Below are 15,763 nucleotides of genomic sequence, written 5' to 3'. Positions count from 1 at the left end.
GTAATGGATGCTGTACACGCCGTCACTTTGCAATATATTTCAGCTTCGTCTCGCACGTGTCGATCATCCACGGTTAGTGGATTCCACGTTTTGTTCGCGAAACTACTGCTTTTTTTTTAATGGGTGAGTTATCAACTATCACTTTTAATCGATTCGTCCGCAAGTATGAAATTGGTCCGCCTGTTGCACGGGACATCGTAGCCGAGGAGGAGGAGCGAATGACCACATGGTTGACGGATAGGAAATTGTAATAACTGTGATAATTCGAGATGGTACAATTGACTATGATCAATTATGGCGCAAAGCGATTCCAAGAGCTAAACAAGTCGGGAAACCGGAAGCTCAGCGCTTCAGGTATGAAAGGTTTTGTGTATTTCCTTTATAAAGAGGTTTGAGTGTTCATTTGTCTCATTAGCATATAGCACGTAAAATATGCATATATTATGTGAAAATTTCTACTTTCAAGTAATATTTACATTCATAGTCTCGAATTAGCAGAGAAGCCGCAGCTTTGAGCTAGTATAACTTTGTTAGTAATGGTGTGATTTCCACCAAATTTGGCAGGATCATGCTCTATGCTGTACCCTACATTGCTGCAAAATTTTGTGATTCTAGAAACTTAAAGGGGGTTTTCCTGTCAATTACTAAAAATTCTAGTTATGTACTATTATTAACTTTATTTGAACAGGTATCGATATGGAGGGTATTTCGGAGCCTAGGCACCATATAGTGGCAGCCTCCTGATTTGTTTTACATTTTTCGGTTGATTAGTTTCTGAGAATGGGTTCGTTAAAAAAATGACCACTTTCAACCCCGCGCACACCCACCAACAAATGTCAAAACTAAGAGCGGCTTCGGAAGGTACTAACCGAAACCTTTAATTTGATACCCCACATGACTATATGTGATGAAAAAAAAAGTACACCCCCCTTTTGCATGTATGGGGACCCCCCCCTTAAATTCGAGGTAAAAGGATGTAGCTCACTGTATGCGTGAGCGTTCACAGTTCTCACCTTTCTACCAAATTTGGTGCCAATCGCTCTAACCGTCTCCGAGAAAAATGCGTGTGACGGACAGACAGACAGACAGACAGTAAACCGATTTGTGGGAGGGGAATACTGATTCCCGTGTATCTGAGGATAGTTCCACTGAAGTATCCAATTGAAAAACACACGTGCGTTTATGCGAGCCACAACATCCAAGAAGGAGTGAAACTTCACCGTATGTTATATGATGGCTCCTTCCATTTCATGAGAAACCTGCAGTTAACGTTCTTCGTAGGATTATTTGCAACCTCTATCATGAAGCGAAGGTCACGGAATCATTTCAATCAATTCCTGTTTCTCTCACTTGTGATTTTTTTTTATCACGTACTTTCTCAAGGTATTTAAGCTTAAAGGAGTTGCACCCGCCCCACCCTGAACGGTCAGCAGAACTCTCGGCTCCTTACGTTCACCAATTCGCCTACACGTTTTCATAGTCAACGAGGTTTTGTAACTTTCTTCTGTGGCGTAACTGGCTGCTTGACCAGCATCAGCGGAAAAGGCACCTTCAAAGGAGTTTCAGTACTCATCAACATTTTCAGGGGGTTTTTTTCAAAGCTCGTGTAATCGGAGAGGCAAGAAAGGTTTCCGACTATATCACGGAAACGGCTTGAATTAAATTTGGGTGTTCGATGGCCAATACCCTTGTGAGTGAACACAGTCTTAGCACGCAAGGCAAATGACCGCTCGATAATCGTTTCTTTCAAGGTCTCTATGAGCAACTGTTTTATTACCGACCTTCAAAAAAACTCCAAAATCTACTGCTCATGGTGATGTGGTCTATCTGTTAAAATGTTTGCTGCTGGAAAATCGAAATACAACTGGTCTTATCGAAGGTCTTGGACTCCATCAGCGTGCCAGCAATAGCCAGGTGGTAATACTTGTAGAAATTTACAAATATGTTTTCATTTTTGGCACGGTCATTAAGTCTACGTCCCTATCATATGCCGGAATAAAATGTGACCACAGAAGACTTTGGCATTCTAAAGAGGAAAAACGATATGCGTGAATTATATATCCAGTGTTTCTGTCGGTGTTCATCAAGGAAGCGCTCTCTCACCACTCCTCTTTGTTTTTGTTATGGACATTGTCACATGGGACATCCAATGTCCCGCGCCCTACACACTGATTTATTCAAATGGCGTTTTCCAAGCAAAAATAATTGAATTTTTGTCGACCGATCTCCATGAAACGGACACTATCACTATCAGCGGCAGTGACCTGTTCAGAACTGAGTAATTTAAGTAACTCGGGTCAATATTATCAGCCAAGGAAGAACTGAATTATGAAACTGCTTGACGCATTAGCGAAACTTAGATGACGTGACGATCTACAAATGGTATTCATCGAACGTCTCGAATCTAAAATTTACCGCAATGTCGTCCGCCCTGTCGCCTGTCACCAGGTGTGAGTGTTGGCCGAATATAAAAGGCAGTGAACGTCGTCTTGCGGTAATGGAGAAGAAGATGTTGTGTTGAAATAGTGGCGTGACATGTCTTGATCACATTTTAAATTAGGATATCCGCGGTCGACATGGGTTTGCACTGATTATGGAAAAATTACGAGAGAGGCGTCTTCGATGATGTGGTCATGTAATTCGCACTAAGGTTAATTCGCTTGCCAAGAGTGATTTGAACGTCGGAGTCGATGGTAAGCGACCAAGAGGCCGGCCGAAACAACGGTGGCTTGATACGCTACATCCAGATCAGGCCTTTGATCAAAACAAAACGGCACAATCGATCACGGTGAGCCAACTCCGCTTGTAAACGGGAGAGGCTATATTTTCAGAAAATCGATTTTTTTCTTTTGCATTTTTTAATAATTTATGCCTTTAAAAATAAGATAAAATTTTGAAGATTGTATCTCAAATAGTTCTTCAGTTACAACCTTCTAAGGATAGCTGTTTGTCGGTTATAAATGTGCGCTCCCAGAGGGGCCGCCACTAACTAATTGCTGGAGTTAGGAAGGCGTCGTAAATAATAATAGTAGTATTAGGCACCTCATACACAGACATAAATTTAAATTTTATTTATTTCCCACAATCGGGGGTCATTGTATGGGCAAACCTTCTAGTTTAACGAAATTTGTTACTTTTTTTTATTTCACGCCTGGTTTTTTATTCACAAACCCTAGTGCATTAAGGGAACTTTTTTTTAGAGGCTCGAGCGCAGATAGTTTGCGGCGGGTCAAATATTCCCTTTCTAAAACTTCGCTATATATATTTTATTAATCCAAAATTTCAAAATATTCCATCCATTAGTTTTCTATTAAAAAAATTCCCAAAAACTACCTTTTTTCTAGGCAAACAGACTAGTTGAGCCCCTTAAAAGTTTTATTGGGTATTTCTTTGCAATTCAATCCATTTGGATACTAAATAGCTCTTAATCCAAACTCTGTACTACTGAGCTTTACTACGTGAATTGATTCCTTTGAAGGATCTTCGATTTAAGTTCCATCACTGAGCTTTCATTCTTCTTCAAAAAGGTAGCTTCAGCCACCTTCCGAAGTTACATTGATGCTGAGCTAAATTCGGGAAGTGAAGCTTTTAAGCACTTTGCCAATTGGTCAGATGGCAAGGCGTAGTTATTTTTGGACTTAATTCCGTGGACTTCGCACATTATATATTATTCGCAAATTATTAATACAAAAATTTGGTAGAAATTAATCGAACTTACCTGGACTTCCATAAATTTTGTTCCGAAATTTGCATTGGTCGTAATTCCTCCAGTAAAGATCCTTGATATAAATTTTGGAGGATTATCGTTAATATCCTGGACATACACAGTCACCCGAACAACTGTACTGTCCTGCATTAACATCGCCTCATCTATTGCTGGCGATGAAACCAATGACGATGATACAGCCGCCGTATCCCTGGCACTCCTCAAATTTCGTGAATACTTAAATCGGTCAAAAGCATTTTCCCGTGTAGCATTCGTCCGTCTGGTAAAGGATAATGTATTCACTTTAATTTCTCGCATTCTATCTGATTCATTCTCCACGGCAATGGGTTTCGGTGGAACTGAACAATTTTCAGTGGCACGAACAAAAAGTGTGTAATTTGGTTTGATTTCGCGGTCCAATTCCTTTTGAATGGTGAGAATGTGAGTTTCGCTGTCAAGATGAAAAATTTCATCCTCGTTTCCGTATATGATGAAATAACAGACGGTAGTGGGCGGATCATCCAATTCGTCGACTTCATCCCGGTCTATGGTATCTGGTAGTTTGACTTTTTCCTGGCCAGGCTCAGAGTGTTCTGTGAGGGAAGATTAATGGGGAAGTTTTGAGGATTGCTGTTCCATTATTATATGAAATGAAAATTCCGCACGTGGGATATCTCTGGATGAAGTGAGGTTCAAAAAGGCTATTACTAATAGAGAGGCTACAATTATTAATAAAACGAAATGCAGATATGAATTTCCCTTCGTGGAATGAACAGATGCGGAATGGGACAATAATATCCATTATGAATTCACTTGCCTGTAAAATTCACTGAGATGTCATCTACTAAAAACTGCGGCTCATAATCATTAACATTCCGCACATAAATGGTTAAATCCAAGTCCGAACTCAAACTTGTGGGTATTCCTTGGTCAAATGCTTCAACTCGAATCTGAATGGAATGTAACGTCAAAAACATAAATGATTGGAAAGTGTTCAGTACATTCCACTAACCTCATATATCTTCTGGCGCTCTCTATCCAGTGGCTCCTTTAAAAATATCTTTCCGTTATTTTCATCAATCTCAAAAGTTCTGTAATTGCCCAGAAAATCAGGCTTAAGTCGATATCTTATGGCGGCATTAGCTCCAATGTCCTCATCAGTAGCATATACCTGTATAATTAGGCTTCCAACCGTAGCATTCTGAATTTTCAAACCAATAAAATTCAAATTAGTAGACTGTTCAAAGTTCCGTCACCCGTAACCTAAGAGAGGTAACGGAGTACGGGGGAAGCTAAGTCGAATAATAAATTGCATTCCTACCTCTGGAACTCGTACAGTCACATTATGCGAAGGTGAAATGAACACCGGCGGATGATCATTGAAATCCGAAATGCAAACTTCCAGTGGTTTCCGCACAATATTCGTGGGGCTTCCCAAATCTCTCGCCTGAATCGTCATCGTATAGTTACCGTACTTACCCTTCAACGACCCATCGGAATACAAATGAGCAGTCCAGTAGTCAACCTGAGTTAGTTGAAAAAGTCCTGAAAAGTAATGTGAACAATCTCAAATTGGCTTGATGGGGAGTAGGGAGTCCTCTCGCACTCTCTATGGTGAAAGGATTCTCTCTGTTAATGGGAATAAAGTAGTCAAGATACCGTGTTCATTTCCATTCGTTATAGAGAATTCAATTCGTCCATTCGGTAGGTTGGGGTCGTCGTTGTCAGTGGCTTTAATAGTTACTATTATGTCTTTAGCCTCGTGGTATTCGGTTATCTGGATACAGTCCTGTGGCATAATAAGGACCGGTGGCGAATCGTTTTCATCGAGGATATTGACACTGTTCGAAAGGATATATGTAAAATAAGGCGAAATACTCAATTAGATTTCAATAGTTCAGTCTGAATCGAATAGCGGTGAAGTGCCCCATTACTTACAATATCTGCTTGAATGCATTGCGACTTTCCCCAGCAAGATAACCGAACTGATAGTTATCCCAAGCTTCGATAACGAGCATATAAAAATCTTTCGTTTCTCTATCCAATTTGTCGGACACAGTTAATACGCCAGTGTCTGCATCGATTGAAAATTTACCCTAGGGCAAAGAACGTTTAATTATGGGGAAGTTAATTAAAACGCAGTCAGCACTTTCAGGGAGCAATTCTATTTTATGAAAGGGACCTTATACTTAGACTCAGTTTAATTATGTCGTTCTGTGCGGATCACACTAAAACAAAAACTACTTACCCGCGAGCTAATACGGTCCATCAGAAATGTAATTTTCCCAAAGTCTCCAGAATCTGCATCGCCAGCTTGTATGGTCCCGACCCTAGTTCCGAGAGCAGCGTTCTCACTTACTGTAAAGTTTTTCGTGGTGGTCAGAAAGTAAGGATTATTATCATTTTCATCCAGCACTGATATGAATACATCAACCAGGGATGATCTGGGCGGAAATCCACTGTCTGTTGCTTTCACAGAAAAATTCAGCCATTGATATGTTTCGTGGTCGATTTTATTCGCAACAACAATTTCGCCCGATTCAACGTCCAGGTGAATGAGTTCCAATATTTTCGGATTACCTGAAATGGGGATGCAAAGTACGTTATAAGCGGTGAAGTTTCCAGGCATTATGCTGATGGAAAATCCAGACAACTTCCCCGGATATATTATGAATATCTTGCCTGGGAAATGTTTGACCCATTGTTATACCTTCAAGTGAATAGGTAATCGTCTTATTTTTATCTACATCGAAAGCCACAACATTCACTATTGTGACTCCGTTCATGCTATTTTCCGGTATCGTTTTCCGATAGAATGGCATCTTAAACTTGGGATTATTGTCATTTTCGTCTTCGATGACTATCGTTAGAGCAGCTGAAAATACAATTTCGAAGTGAGGGTCTATGAATCATAAGAAGGGAGCATCTTACATGTAGCAGCCCTTGGCCCTTTCACTGTTCCTAAGTCCTGAACAACGACTTTCAGTTTTATTTGCTCGACTCTTTCTCGATCCAAGAGTTTCACGACCTGAAATGAAAATCCGTCGATATTGAGAGAGAACGGGCTAAGGGAGTATGGCTAATGCATATAAGACATGCCTGAACGAAAGACTATCAAAATCCCAACTCAATGGCTGCTTACCTTGATAATTCCATCCAAAGGACTTAATTCAAAACAACTGATAAAATCATATTCCATCGGCTTAACGAAAGCTCCCTCTTCAGTTGTTGCCTCGGACTTTTTGGGGTCGAAATGGAATCGAAGGACCGCCGTCTCATCGGGATCTGTGGCGATGAGGCGATAAACTTCGGTACCTACGGCAGTGTTTTCCTTGATGTGGAGCGTTTCGATGTTGCGAAAAACGGGTGGTTTGTTGTTCACATCTTTAATGGTAATATTGACAGCAGTTATGGCCATAAGTTGACTGTCTCCGAGACCGCTATCAAGTGCCATCTGGAAGGAATGGTAATTTGAGAATCCATCTTATTTGGGGGATGCATGGGCTTTAAAAGTAAAATTTCGTTGTAAATTGAAATCACTTGTTTTCTGGATTTGTGTTTTGCGCGTTTTATGGGCAGAGGAACAAATTTTATATACTAAATTAATACATAATATGAACAAAGTAAATGAAGTAAGATAAACAAGCAATAAAAGACAACGAAATCATAAATGGCGTAGTACCGAATATAAAGCTCAACCTAAAATCATTAAGGAATGCCCTGTGAGCAAAAGCCCAGAGAAGGATTAGAAATCCTAGCCTACCATTGAATTAAAAGCGGTTATTAGAAGAGGTCTATTCACTCTGGAAGAGTATAGGCAATATCATTCTATGATAGACATTTAGGCTTGCTTTAACTTTCAGGAAATCATGCGTTTATTTGATGCTATGAAGGTTTACAGGAGACTAAAGGGAGTACTAATTAATTAATCAATCAATCCACTCTTTTTTGTACTCAGACGGCTTGTCAAAACCATTTTGTGTAAAACAAAACCTTATTAAAATCGGTTTACTGTCTGTATGCCAGTCTGTCTGTCTGTCTGCCCGTCACACGCATTTTTCTCGAAAACGGTCGTAGCGATTGACACCCAATTTGGTGGAAAGGTGGGAACTGTGAACTCTCACGTATACAGTGAGATACATATTTTTAAGTCCAATTTAAGGGGGGGGTCCGCAGACATGCAAAAGGGGGGTGTACATTTTTTTTCATCAAGTATATAGTCATGTGGGATATCAAATTAAAGGTCTCGATTAGTATTTTCCGAAGCCGGTCTTAATTTTGACATTTGTTGGGTAGGTGGGAGGTTCCGGAGGTTGAAAGTGATCATTTCTTTAAGGAAGCCATTCTCAGAAACTACCCAGCCGAAAAATCTGAAAAAAAATCAGGAGGCCGATACCGATATCTGTTCAAATAAAGTTAGAAATAGTACATTACTATAATTTTTAGTAATTGGCTGCAAAACCCCCCTTAAGTTTATCCTAGCACCATGAAATTGATGTAGGCTATAATATAGTACATGATCTTACCAAATTTGGTGGAAAACGCACATAGAAGTTGCTGCTTTGCAAATTCAAGACTATGAATGTTAACATCACCCAAAAGTGAATGCTCTCACATAATATATGCACATAGTGCGTACTACGTACTAAGAAATAAACAAAACCTTTCGTAGCTGAAGCGTCTATCTTCCTGTTTTCCGACTTGTTTTTAAATTAGAATACAGCTTGGCGAGTAAAAATTGTCCTTATGCAACTACGTACTTCTAATAAAATAATTCCAGCAATCATAATCAACATATGTAAATATTTTTTTTTTCTAACAGTTTTCTTTTATTAATGAATCTTTCATTTACAGACAATGAAACTCACATTAGGTAATCAAATCTTAAAACTAGGATACTTAACAAGCCTCTTTCCAAAAATCGAGGTATGTATGATTGTCAGAAGTTAGTAGAACGTTTTGTGTTCATCAAATATTAATATTATTGAATCCCTTTTTCAAATATTTGAAGTCTCACGCAAGACTGTAAGTATCTGAAGATCACTGTGAAGCTAGTTTTCACAAACCGCAACGTCTCTGTAATTGTACGCAGAATTCTGGATTGCCTGCGTTGCAATAGTTCTACCAGATGAGCTGAAAAGCTCGTAGGCAAACATAGAAAAAAACTTTTCTTGATAAAATTTGACAACGATTATAGCGGTCATACAACTTTTCGATACTACTTTTATAATACAATTCCTCATTCCCCTCAAAACAGGTCTCAGCTTCGGCGATTACCTCTCTGCCGGCGCTAAATTTCTTTCCAGCGAGAACTCTCTTTACGTTGCTTTGATATATTTAGAAACTTAGTTATCTCTATCAATTTCACTTTAGGGTCATCCAAAACTATTTTGTGGATTTTTTTGGTGTTTTTGTCGGTAACAGCCCCTTTGGGGCGTTCACTGTGAGCATCGTTCTTGGTGATTATTTCGTCCCGTTCAATCTTAACAAACCACTTCTCAGCGGTTGATTTTTCTGGTGCAAAGTCCAAATAATCTTTATCAAGCCAAGATTTGCTTGTAGAACCCCTCAACTGGATCTGATATGTCCAGATAGGCTTTATGACTGCTTTGCACAAAAGGACTTTGTGCGTAGAACACTCGTTTAAAAGCCAGTATAGACTCCTTGCTTTAATGGTAATCTGTTGCTTCTTGGCTTCAATATATCTTTCCCACGTAAGCAGTCTATCCAAGTGCAATCCCAGGTATTTGGCACACTAGATTGGAGAACTTGGGTTCCATTTAGGTTGGTTGGAAAGCAGGTTTATCGATGAAGCGTGAACGTTACATGAGTGCATTTCGGCTCATTGACTTTGATCTTTTAGGTCATTCTTCGATCCGATTTAAATGCTGCTGTTTTACGCAAGATGCAAATCGAGATTCGACATGGGTGGCCGCGAAAGTAGATGTAACTATGTTACTGCTAGTTGGCATGTCTGATATGTGGATAACTTACTCTTCCCTATGGGGGCTCCGGCTGCAGACCACCGAAAGGACACAATTGCCTTCTTCGCATGAAGGCTTGGTTCTGGCATGTGTTTTGGAGCTTTCCCGTTGTGCTGATATGCGACTATTGTCGTAAAGTATCGACTTTTCATCTGAAGTCATTATTCTGTGCAGAAAGGGATCCTTTCTATTACAGGACTGCAGAGAAGTGAGGTGAAATGAAAGGTCTCGATCAGTACTTTCCGAAACTGCTGTTTTGACATTGGTTGCAAACGAGGGAAGTGCAGGGGTCCGAAAATGGTTAGTTATTTCAAGGACCTGTTCTCAGAAACTACCTAACCCAAGTATCTAAAAAAAATACGTCGGTCCATGCGCATCAAAATACTCTCCATACTGAAGTATGTTCAAATAAAGTTAATAATAGTATATTACTATATTTATCATATTTACATTTTCAGAAAAACCTGGGAACTTAAGGAGGGGTCCTTAAATTTATCCTAGAATCATTTGGTTGTGCAGTAGTGAAGGCTATACTCTAGAGGTTTGGTGGGAATGCCATTATTACTAACTGAATTATAATAGTTGGCACTTTTGTACAAATTAATTGTATTCTATGACTTTCGTGCAAGTTTATTGCATTCTAAGACTTTGAATGTCAGTATGAGACTGAAGTGTTTCACAGTGTGGTTCAAGTGGTTTCACAAACTAAATGCAGAAACATTACGAGTTAGTTACAAATGAGTCAAATGCCCACTCAAAAATACTTATAAAAGCAACACACAAAACCTTTCATACCTGAAGCGTTTAGCTTCTGATTTCCGGACTTGCGGATTGATTATCTTGTGTTCGGCTGTTCTCGGTGGAATGGGAGGAGTCCCATTTCTTCTGCGACCTCGTGGTCGTCCGCGCTCTTTCAAGCCGATGCGCGTTAGAAGCTGCATCCGATTAGTTGCTGTTATGTCCGACGGGCGCTCATCCCTCGTCCCAGACGAGGCTGTAAAGCGGGTGCTCGCTCCACCACAATTACACACATTCAAAAGACAACTCCTAAATCTACTGATAATTGCTACGGTTGATCTTATTGGATGTCTGTTGCCAGTCTGGATTCAATTGACCTTGTGGCAGTCCCTTTGCTCAAAGAGTGTGCCATAGATAACTGGATGACGAGAAGGTGGAAGTAGCAGAAGTCTACAAACTTTTCATCATCAGTCATTAAGAACCATTATATACCCGAGGAAGGTGTTTAGACTCACCGTAGCATTCAGATCAGTGGAAAACTCTTTAGGAAGGATCTCTCAAATTATGTGCTAATAAGCATCCTCCACTTCTATCTCGGAAATTTCCGTTAGTGCTCAGCATTGGGCAATTGTGATGTTTCTTAATGTGGACTGCAGTTTCGCCGTGAAGACACTATCAGAAACCGGCGGCGGTCATGCAAAGCAGGCTTTAGAGTAACCATCAGTAACAAATTAACACTTAATTTAAATCTGCTACAGTACCAAATCAGTGTGCAGCAAGAGAGAGGAGAGTACTCTCAAGATTCCTACCACCCAGAAAGACCGGTTCATATCGCCGCGATTCTCGCTCAAGTTGCGGAACACGAGAATTTTTGGGGCCCCTCATCTCATTATCGTTACGAAATTAGTGCCGATCCGACTCGTTAGTAGCGTTTCCATAGCAATAAAATTTCGAAATTTCGAAAATAAATTTCCATCCTTTTTATCCATATTTTACGGGCAACAAGGAATACTTTCAGTGTACTCCTCAAACCCAGTTCAAAGGATTGGAAATTTACTTCTTTGAAACATGGCGTTAGTCATAATGTACTTCATGTCCTATTTGGTGAAAGTTCTCTGAACATCAGGATAGTGCTACACATCCCCCGAAAAAAGTTAAAATTTTATTGTTAAAATTTTTGACATGGTCTTGCATGTTTGTCATCCCCTCTTGAACTCTGCATAGAACGATATTATTTACCAGGCTCCATCACCGAATTTCGTATGAACAGATTTAATGCTTTCTGAGAAGATTCACAGACAGATGGACGTTTAAAAGAACAGGCAAATGAACAATAGATAGTGAACATATTTTAGTAAGTTATTTTTGTTTGCACAAAACCTAATTGGATCTAAATCGAAATCTATAGATCGATCTTTAACTCATTCGTCGCCGTTTTTTAAAATGTGGTGCGTCCCCTACCTAAATTTGTTTTTTTTTCTGGCTCCCAGTTTAGAGTCTTATTAAGTTAATCGCTGACCTTCAGTGATAAATAAGGTACACCCGCTGAAAAGTCCGTATTTGTGGGAATTATATCATTTTGTATTGCAGTATCTAAATTTGATACGATGCGTTTCAAGTTTTGATCACGATTCAAGCAACAGGATAGCCTTATGTCGTTCGTATTTAATGGAAGGGGGGAAAAGCCACACGAACATAAATACCTCTGGCATTTCTGAGCGAACCTCCGGAATATTTGGTACTATATCCTGAGTGTACGTTATTAAATTTTGGCACTGCCACAAATCCACATTATTCTTAACGTTCTTAATGTAAATTTGTATTACAAACGAAGTCTGCCGGTAAAAGTAAGCGATTAGTTACTCATGAGACAGGCATATGAAAGTTATTTACCAAATTTTAGAAAATTATTAGAAACATGGATTTTGATGTAGTTCATTGCAATGAAAAGTTGCTAATCGCCACATTACCTATTTGATAAATTGAGGCCAATAAATGGTTTTCTTGGAAATTTATTTTCTCTTATTTCACGTCGCTCCAGATAGTTCCATACTTTTGCTTGGGGACTAAATCAACTTGCCGATGCTAGGTTGATTACGATGCTTTGAAGGTTGCCATTCTTAGTATTTATAGTATTTAGTATTTCTAGCTATCGGCTTTGAAAACATAAGCGAACGGCTATGCACTCTGCGCTTGCGGGGCAAGTTTAGAAATATAAGCCTCATTAACGTTCACGCCCCTACAGAGGAGACTGCAGAGTCGGAGAAGGATACCATCTACGAGGCAGTAGAACGAACCCTCGAAGCCTGTCCCAGATATGATATTTAAATCATACTTGGGGATTTTAACAGCCAAGTAGGGAAGGAGCCAGTATTCAGGCGATACGTTGGCTCCCATAGCTTACACGAAAAAAACAAATGATAACGGACTGCGGATTATTCAATTAGCAGGGTCACTCGAAATGGTTGCTGGAAGTACCGGGTTTGCACGAAAAGCGGTCCACAAACAAACGTGGGCCTCTCCAGATGGGACCACTTTCAACTAAATTGATCGAACGCTGCCACCTCTCAGCCTTGATGAATGTCAAAACATATAGGGGGGCCAGTATAGACTCGGATCACTATCTCGTTGGCATGGTGCTCCGAGCTCGAATAACAATACCACCTAGAATCCCCTCTGACAATCAGGTGAGAGTCAACACTGAAGCCATCCACAACACAGTCCCCCGCGACATCTATAAGAGGGAAATGGATGCCGCAATAACTGCAGTCAACAGAGGACCTGGGAGGACCTGGAGATCAATCACCTGAAGAACGTTATCATGGATACGGCCACAAACATACTTGGCCCCAGCCGCAAAAAAAGTCGGAACGGCTGGTTTGACGATGAATGTAAGCTAGCAACGGAAAGAATGGCGCATACCGAGTAATGTTGCATTTTTAAAGAACACGGGCACAGGCAGAGACTTATCACGAACTACGTCGAGCGGACAAGCGACTTCACAGACGAAAAAAGGAAGCCTGGCAGAACCAAAAAGTCTGTGAACTAGAAAAGTGCAGGCAGCAACCGCACCAGGCGCGCAAGTTTTACCAACAAGTCAGCAGGATGAAGCCTTATACACCTCAATGCTCATTCTGCCGAGACAAAGAGAGAAATCTCATTTCCGACAGAATGGGCATATTGGAGCAATGGGTTGAGTACTTTGATGAGCTACTGAACAACCAGAACATCGGCGAGTTGGAGGTCCCGCCAACTGAAGACGACGGACAAATACTAACACCACCAAGTTTAGGGGAAACAGTCCGTGCAATTCATCGGCTAAAAAATCATAAGTCGCCTGGAGCTGATGGAATTACAGCCGAATTGGTTAAATATGGAGGCGACCAATTACACCAAGTGGTTCATCAACTTTTGCTCAAGGTATGGGACAGCGAATCAATGCCTGACGATTGACAACGAGGCTTTATCTGTCTTATACATAAAAGGGGAGATATCACACAGTGCAGCAATTATAGAGGTATCACGTTGCTGAGTACCATCTATAAGAAATTCTTCGCTATCTTGCTAGGCCGGATGGCCCCATACCCCCAGAACATTATTGGCCCATACCAAAGAGGCTTCACTCCAGGCAAATCAGCAACAGATCAGATTTTCTCTCTGCGGTAAGCGATGACAAACTATTGGAATATGGGCAACAGTTGCACCATCTGTTCATCGACTTTAAAGCCGCCTATGATAGCATATCCAGGGTAAAACTGTACACGGCCATGTGAGAATTCGGTATCCCGACGAAATTAATAAGGCTGACTAGGTTGACCCTGAGCAATGTGCGAGGCCAGATAAAAGCAGCAGGATCACTCTCAAGACCATTCGACATCAACAACGGTCTACGACTAGGGGATGCCCTATCATGCGTCCTTTTTAACCTGGCCCTCGAGAAAGTAATCCGTGATGCTGAGGTAAATGCAAGAGGTACGATCCTCTTCAAGTCCACCCAAGTACTGGCCTATGCTGACGATATCGACATCATGGGAAGAACGACCCGAGACGTACAAACTGCCTTCATCCAGATCGAGCAGGCGGCGATTGGCGCGAGATCTTGGGCTGCACATCAATGAAGGCAAGACAAAATATAAGGTGGCAACGTCAGCACCGAAGACGAATCAACCAACAATATCAAACCGCATTGGTCAAACACGAAGAAGAATAAGGATAGGAGAATACAACTTTGAGACCGCGCACGGTTGCTGTCAGCCAACAGAGCCTATTTCAGCTTACAAAAACTGTTCCGCTCGAAACGTCTCACCATAGGGTCAAAGCTCTTACTGTACAAGAGTATGATCTTGCCAGTCCTCATGTATTCCTCGGAAACTTGGGTTCTTAGCAAGAAAAATTGCGAACTCTTGGCTGCGTTCGAGAGAAGAATCCTCCGAAGAATGTTTGGCCCCCTATATGAGGATACACAATGACGAAATCTATGAGCGATACCATGACCGTCCGGTTGTGGATAAAATCCGGCTCAATAGGTTACGGTGGGCGGGTCACTTAATCCGTACGGATGAGGATGATCCCACCCGGAAAGTCTATAAGGGCAAAATCTATGATAGAAAAAGAAGACGAGGCAGACCCTGCCTAAGATGGAGCGATGGCGTAGGTCAGGACGCCAGACAGCTTTTAGGGATATCGAATTGGTGGACCTCGGCGCAAAACCGGGATGTCTTGAGTTCCTTATTAAGGCAGGCCTAGACCGGATACCGGTTGTTGCGCCGTTGATGATGATAATTCTTAGTATTCAATGATGGTTACAACAATAGAAGTGGTTCAGGCCGAGGGTGGTTATCTAATAGCATGGTAACCAGGAAACTTCAATAAGGGCCTAAATTCTGACAAATTTGTTTGCTTTCAACTTGTCTTTTTCTGGTTTGCTCCCCTATAGAAATTGTATAAATAACAACTATTTACCAACTTGCCGAAGGATTCAGGTAAACTAGGCTAAATGATCATGTAAACTGCTTCATTGAAATAATAAATTTGCACTTTGATATCATGAATCTATTGACTTTTCTATCAGTTGAGCTGCAGTACCATGCTCAAATTGTCCATCAGTTCATCAGAAGTTTTGATCTTTAATGGCAATCTAGGTATTTAACAAGGCACACGGCACTTGCGTAACTCATTGTTTCATTGCTACAGTTTGTAATTTAACGTAATATCTAACTTCCATCATAACTTCAAGTACCGTATCATTAAGTCTTACCAGGAACATCGATTTAGTTCATAAATTGCAAGAAGCTACGAATGAAATAATATGTATTATTCAACAATCGAATACTTA

The 15,763-nt window shown here is 40.7% G+C and overlaps 1 protein-coding gene across 1 annotated transcript in view; it reads right to left on the bottom strand.

Annotated features, from left to right (window-relative positions):
* The window catches only part of LOC119653161 (cadherin-23), a 50,360-nt gene that overhangs the window by 8,522 nt on the left and 26,075 nt on the right, over nucleotides 1-15,763 (bottom strand). Inside the window, exons 10-19 of the mRNA XM_038057702.1 lie at nucleotides 6,849-7,160; nucleotides 6,638-6,734; nucleotides 6,417-6,581; nucleotides 5,955-6,286; nucleotides 5,645-5,802; nucleotides 5,366-5,547; nucleotides 5,028-5,251; nucleotides 4,719-4,907; nucleotides 4,524-4,656; nucleotides 3,719-4,299 (exon numbers count right to left, since the gene is read on the bottom strand). Of these exons, the coding sequence (XP_037913630.1) occupies nucleotides 3,719-4,299; nucleotides 4,524-4,656; nucleotides 4,719-4,907; nucleotides 5,028-5,251; nucleotides 5,366-5,547; nucleotides 5,645-5,802; nucleotides 5,955-6,286; nucleotides 6,417-6,581; nucleotides 6,638-6,734; nucleotides 6,849-7,160 (2,373 nt within the window). The remainder of the gene's footprint in view (nucleotides 1-3,718; nucleotides 4,300-4,523; nucleotides 4,657-4,718; nucleotides 4,908-5,027; nucleotides 5,252-5,365; nucleotides 5,548-5,644; nucleotides 5,803-5,954; nucleotides 6,287-6,416; nucleotides 6,582-6,637; nucleotides 6,735-6,848; nucleotides 7,161-15,763) is intronic.

This window comes from Hermetia illucens, chromosome 3 (assembly GCF_905115235.1).
Source record: "Hermetia illucens chromosome 3, iHerIll2.2.curated.20191125, whole genome shotgun sequence".
Lineage (NCBI taxonomy): Eukaryota > Metazoa > Arthropoda > Insecta > Diptera > Stratiomyidae > Hermetia > Hermetia illucens.
The sequence above is the reverse complement of the archived record's forward strand: the minus strand, read 5'-3'. Positions and strand labels throughout refer to the sequence as shown.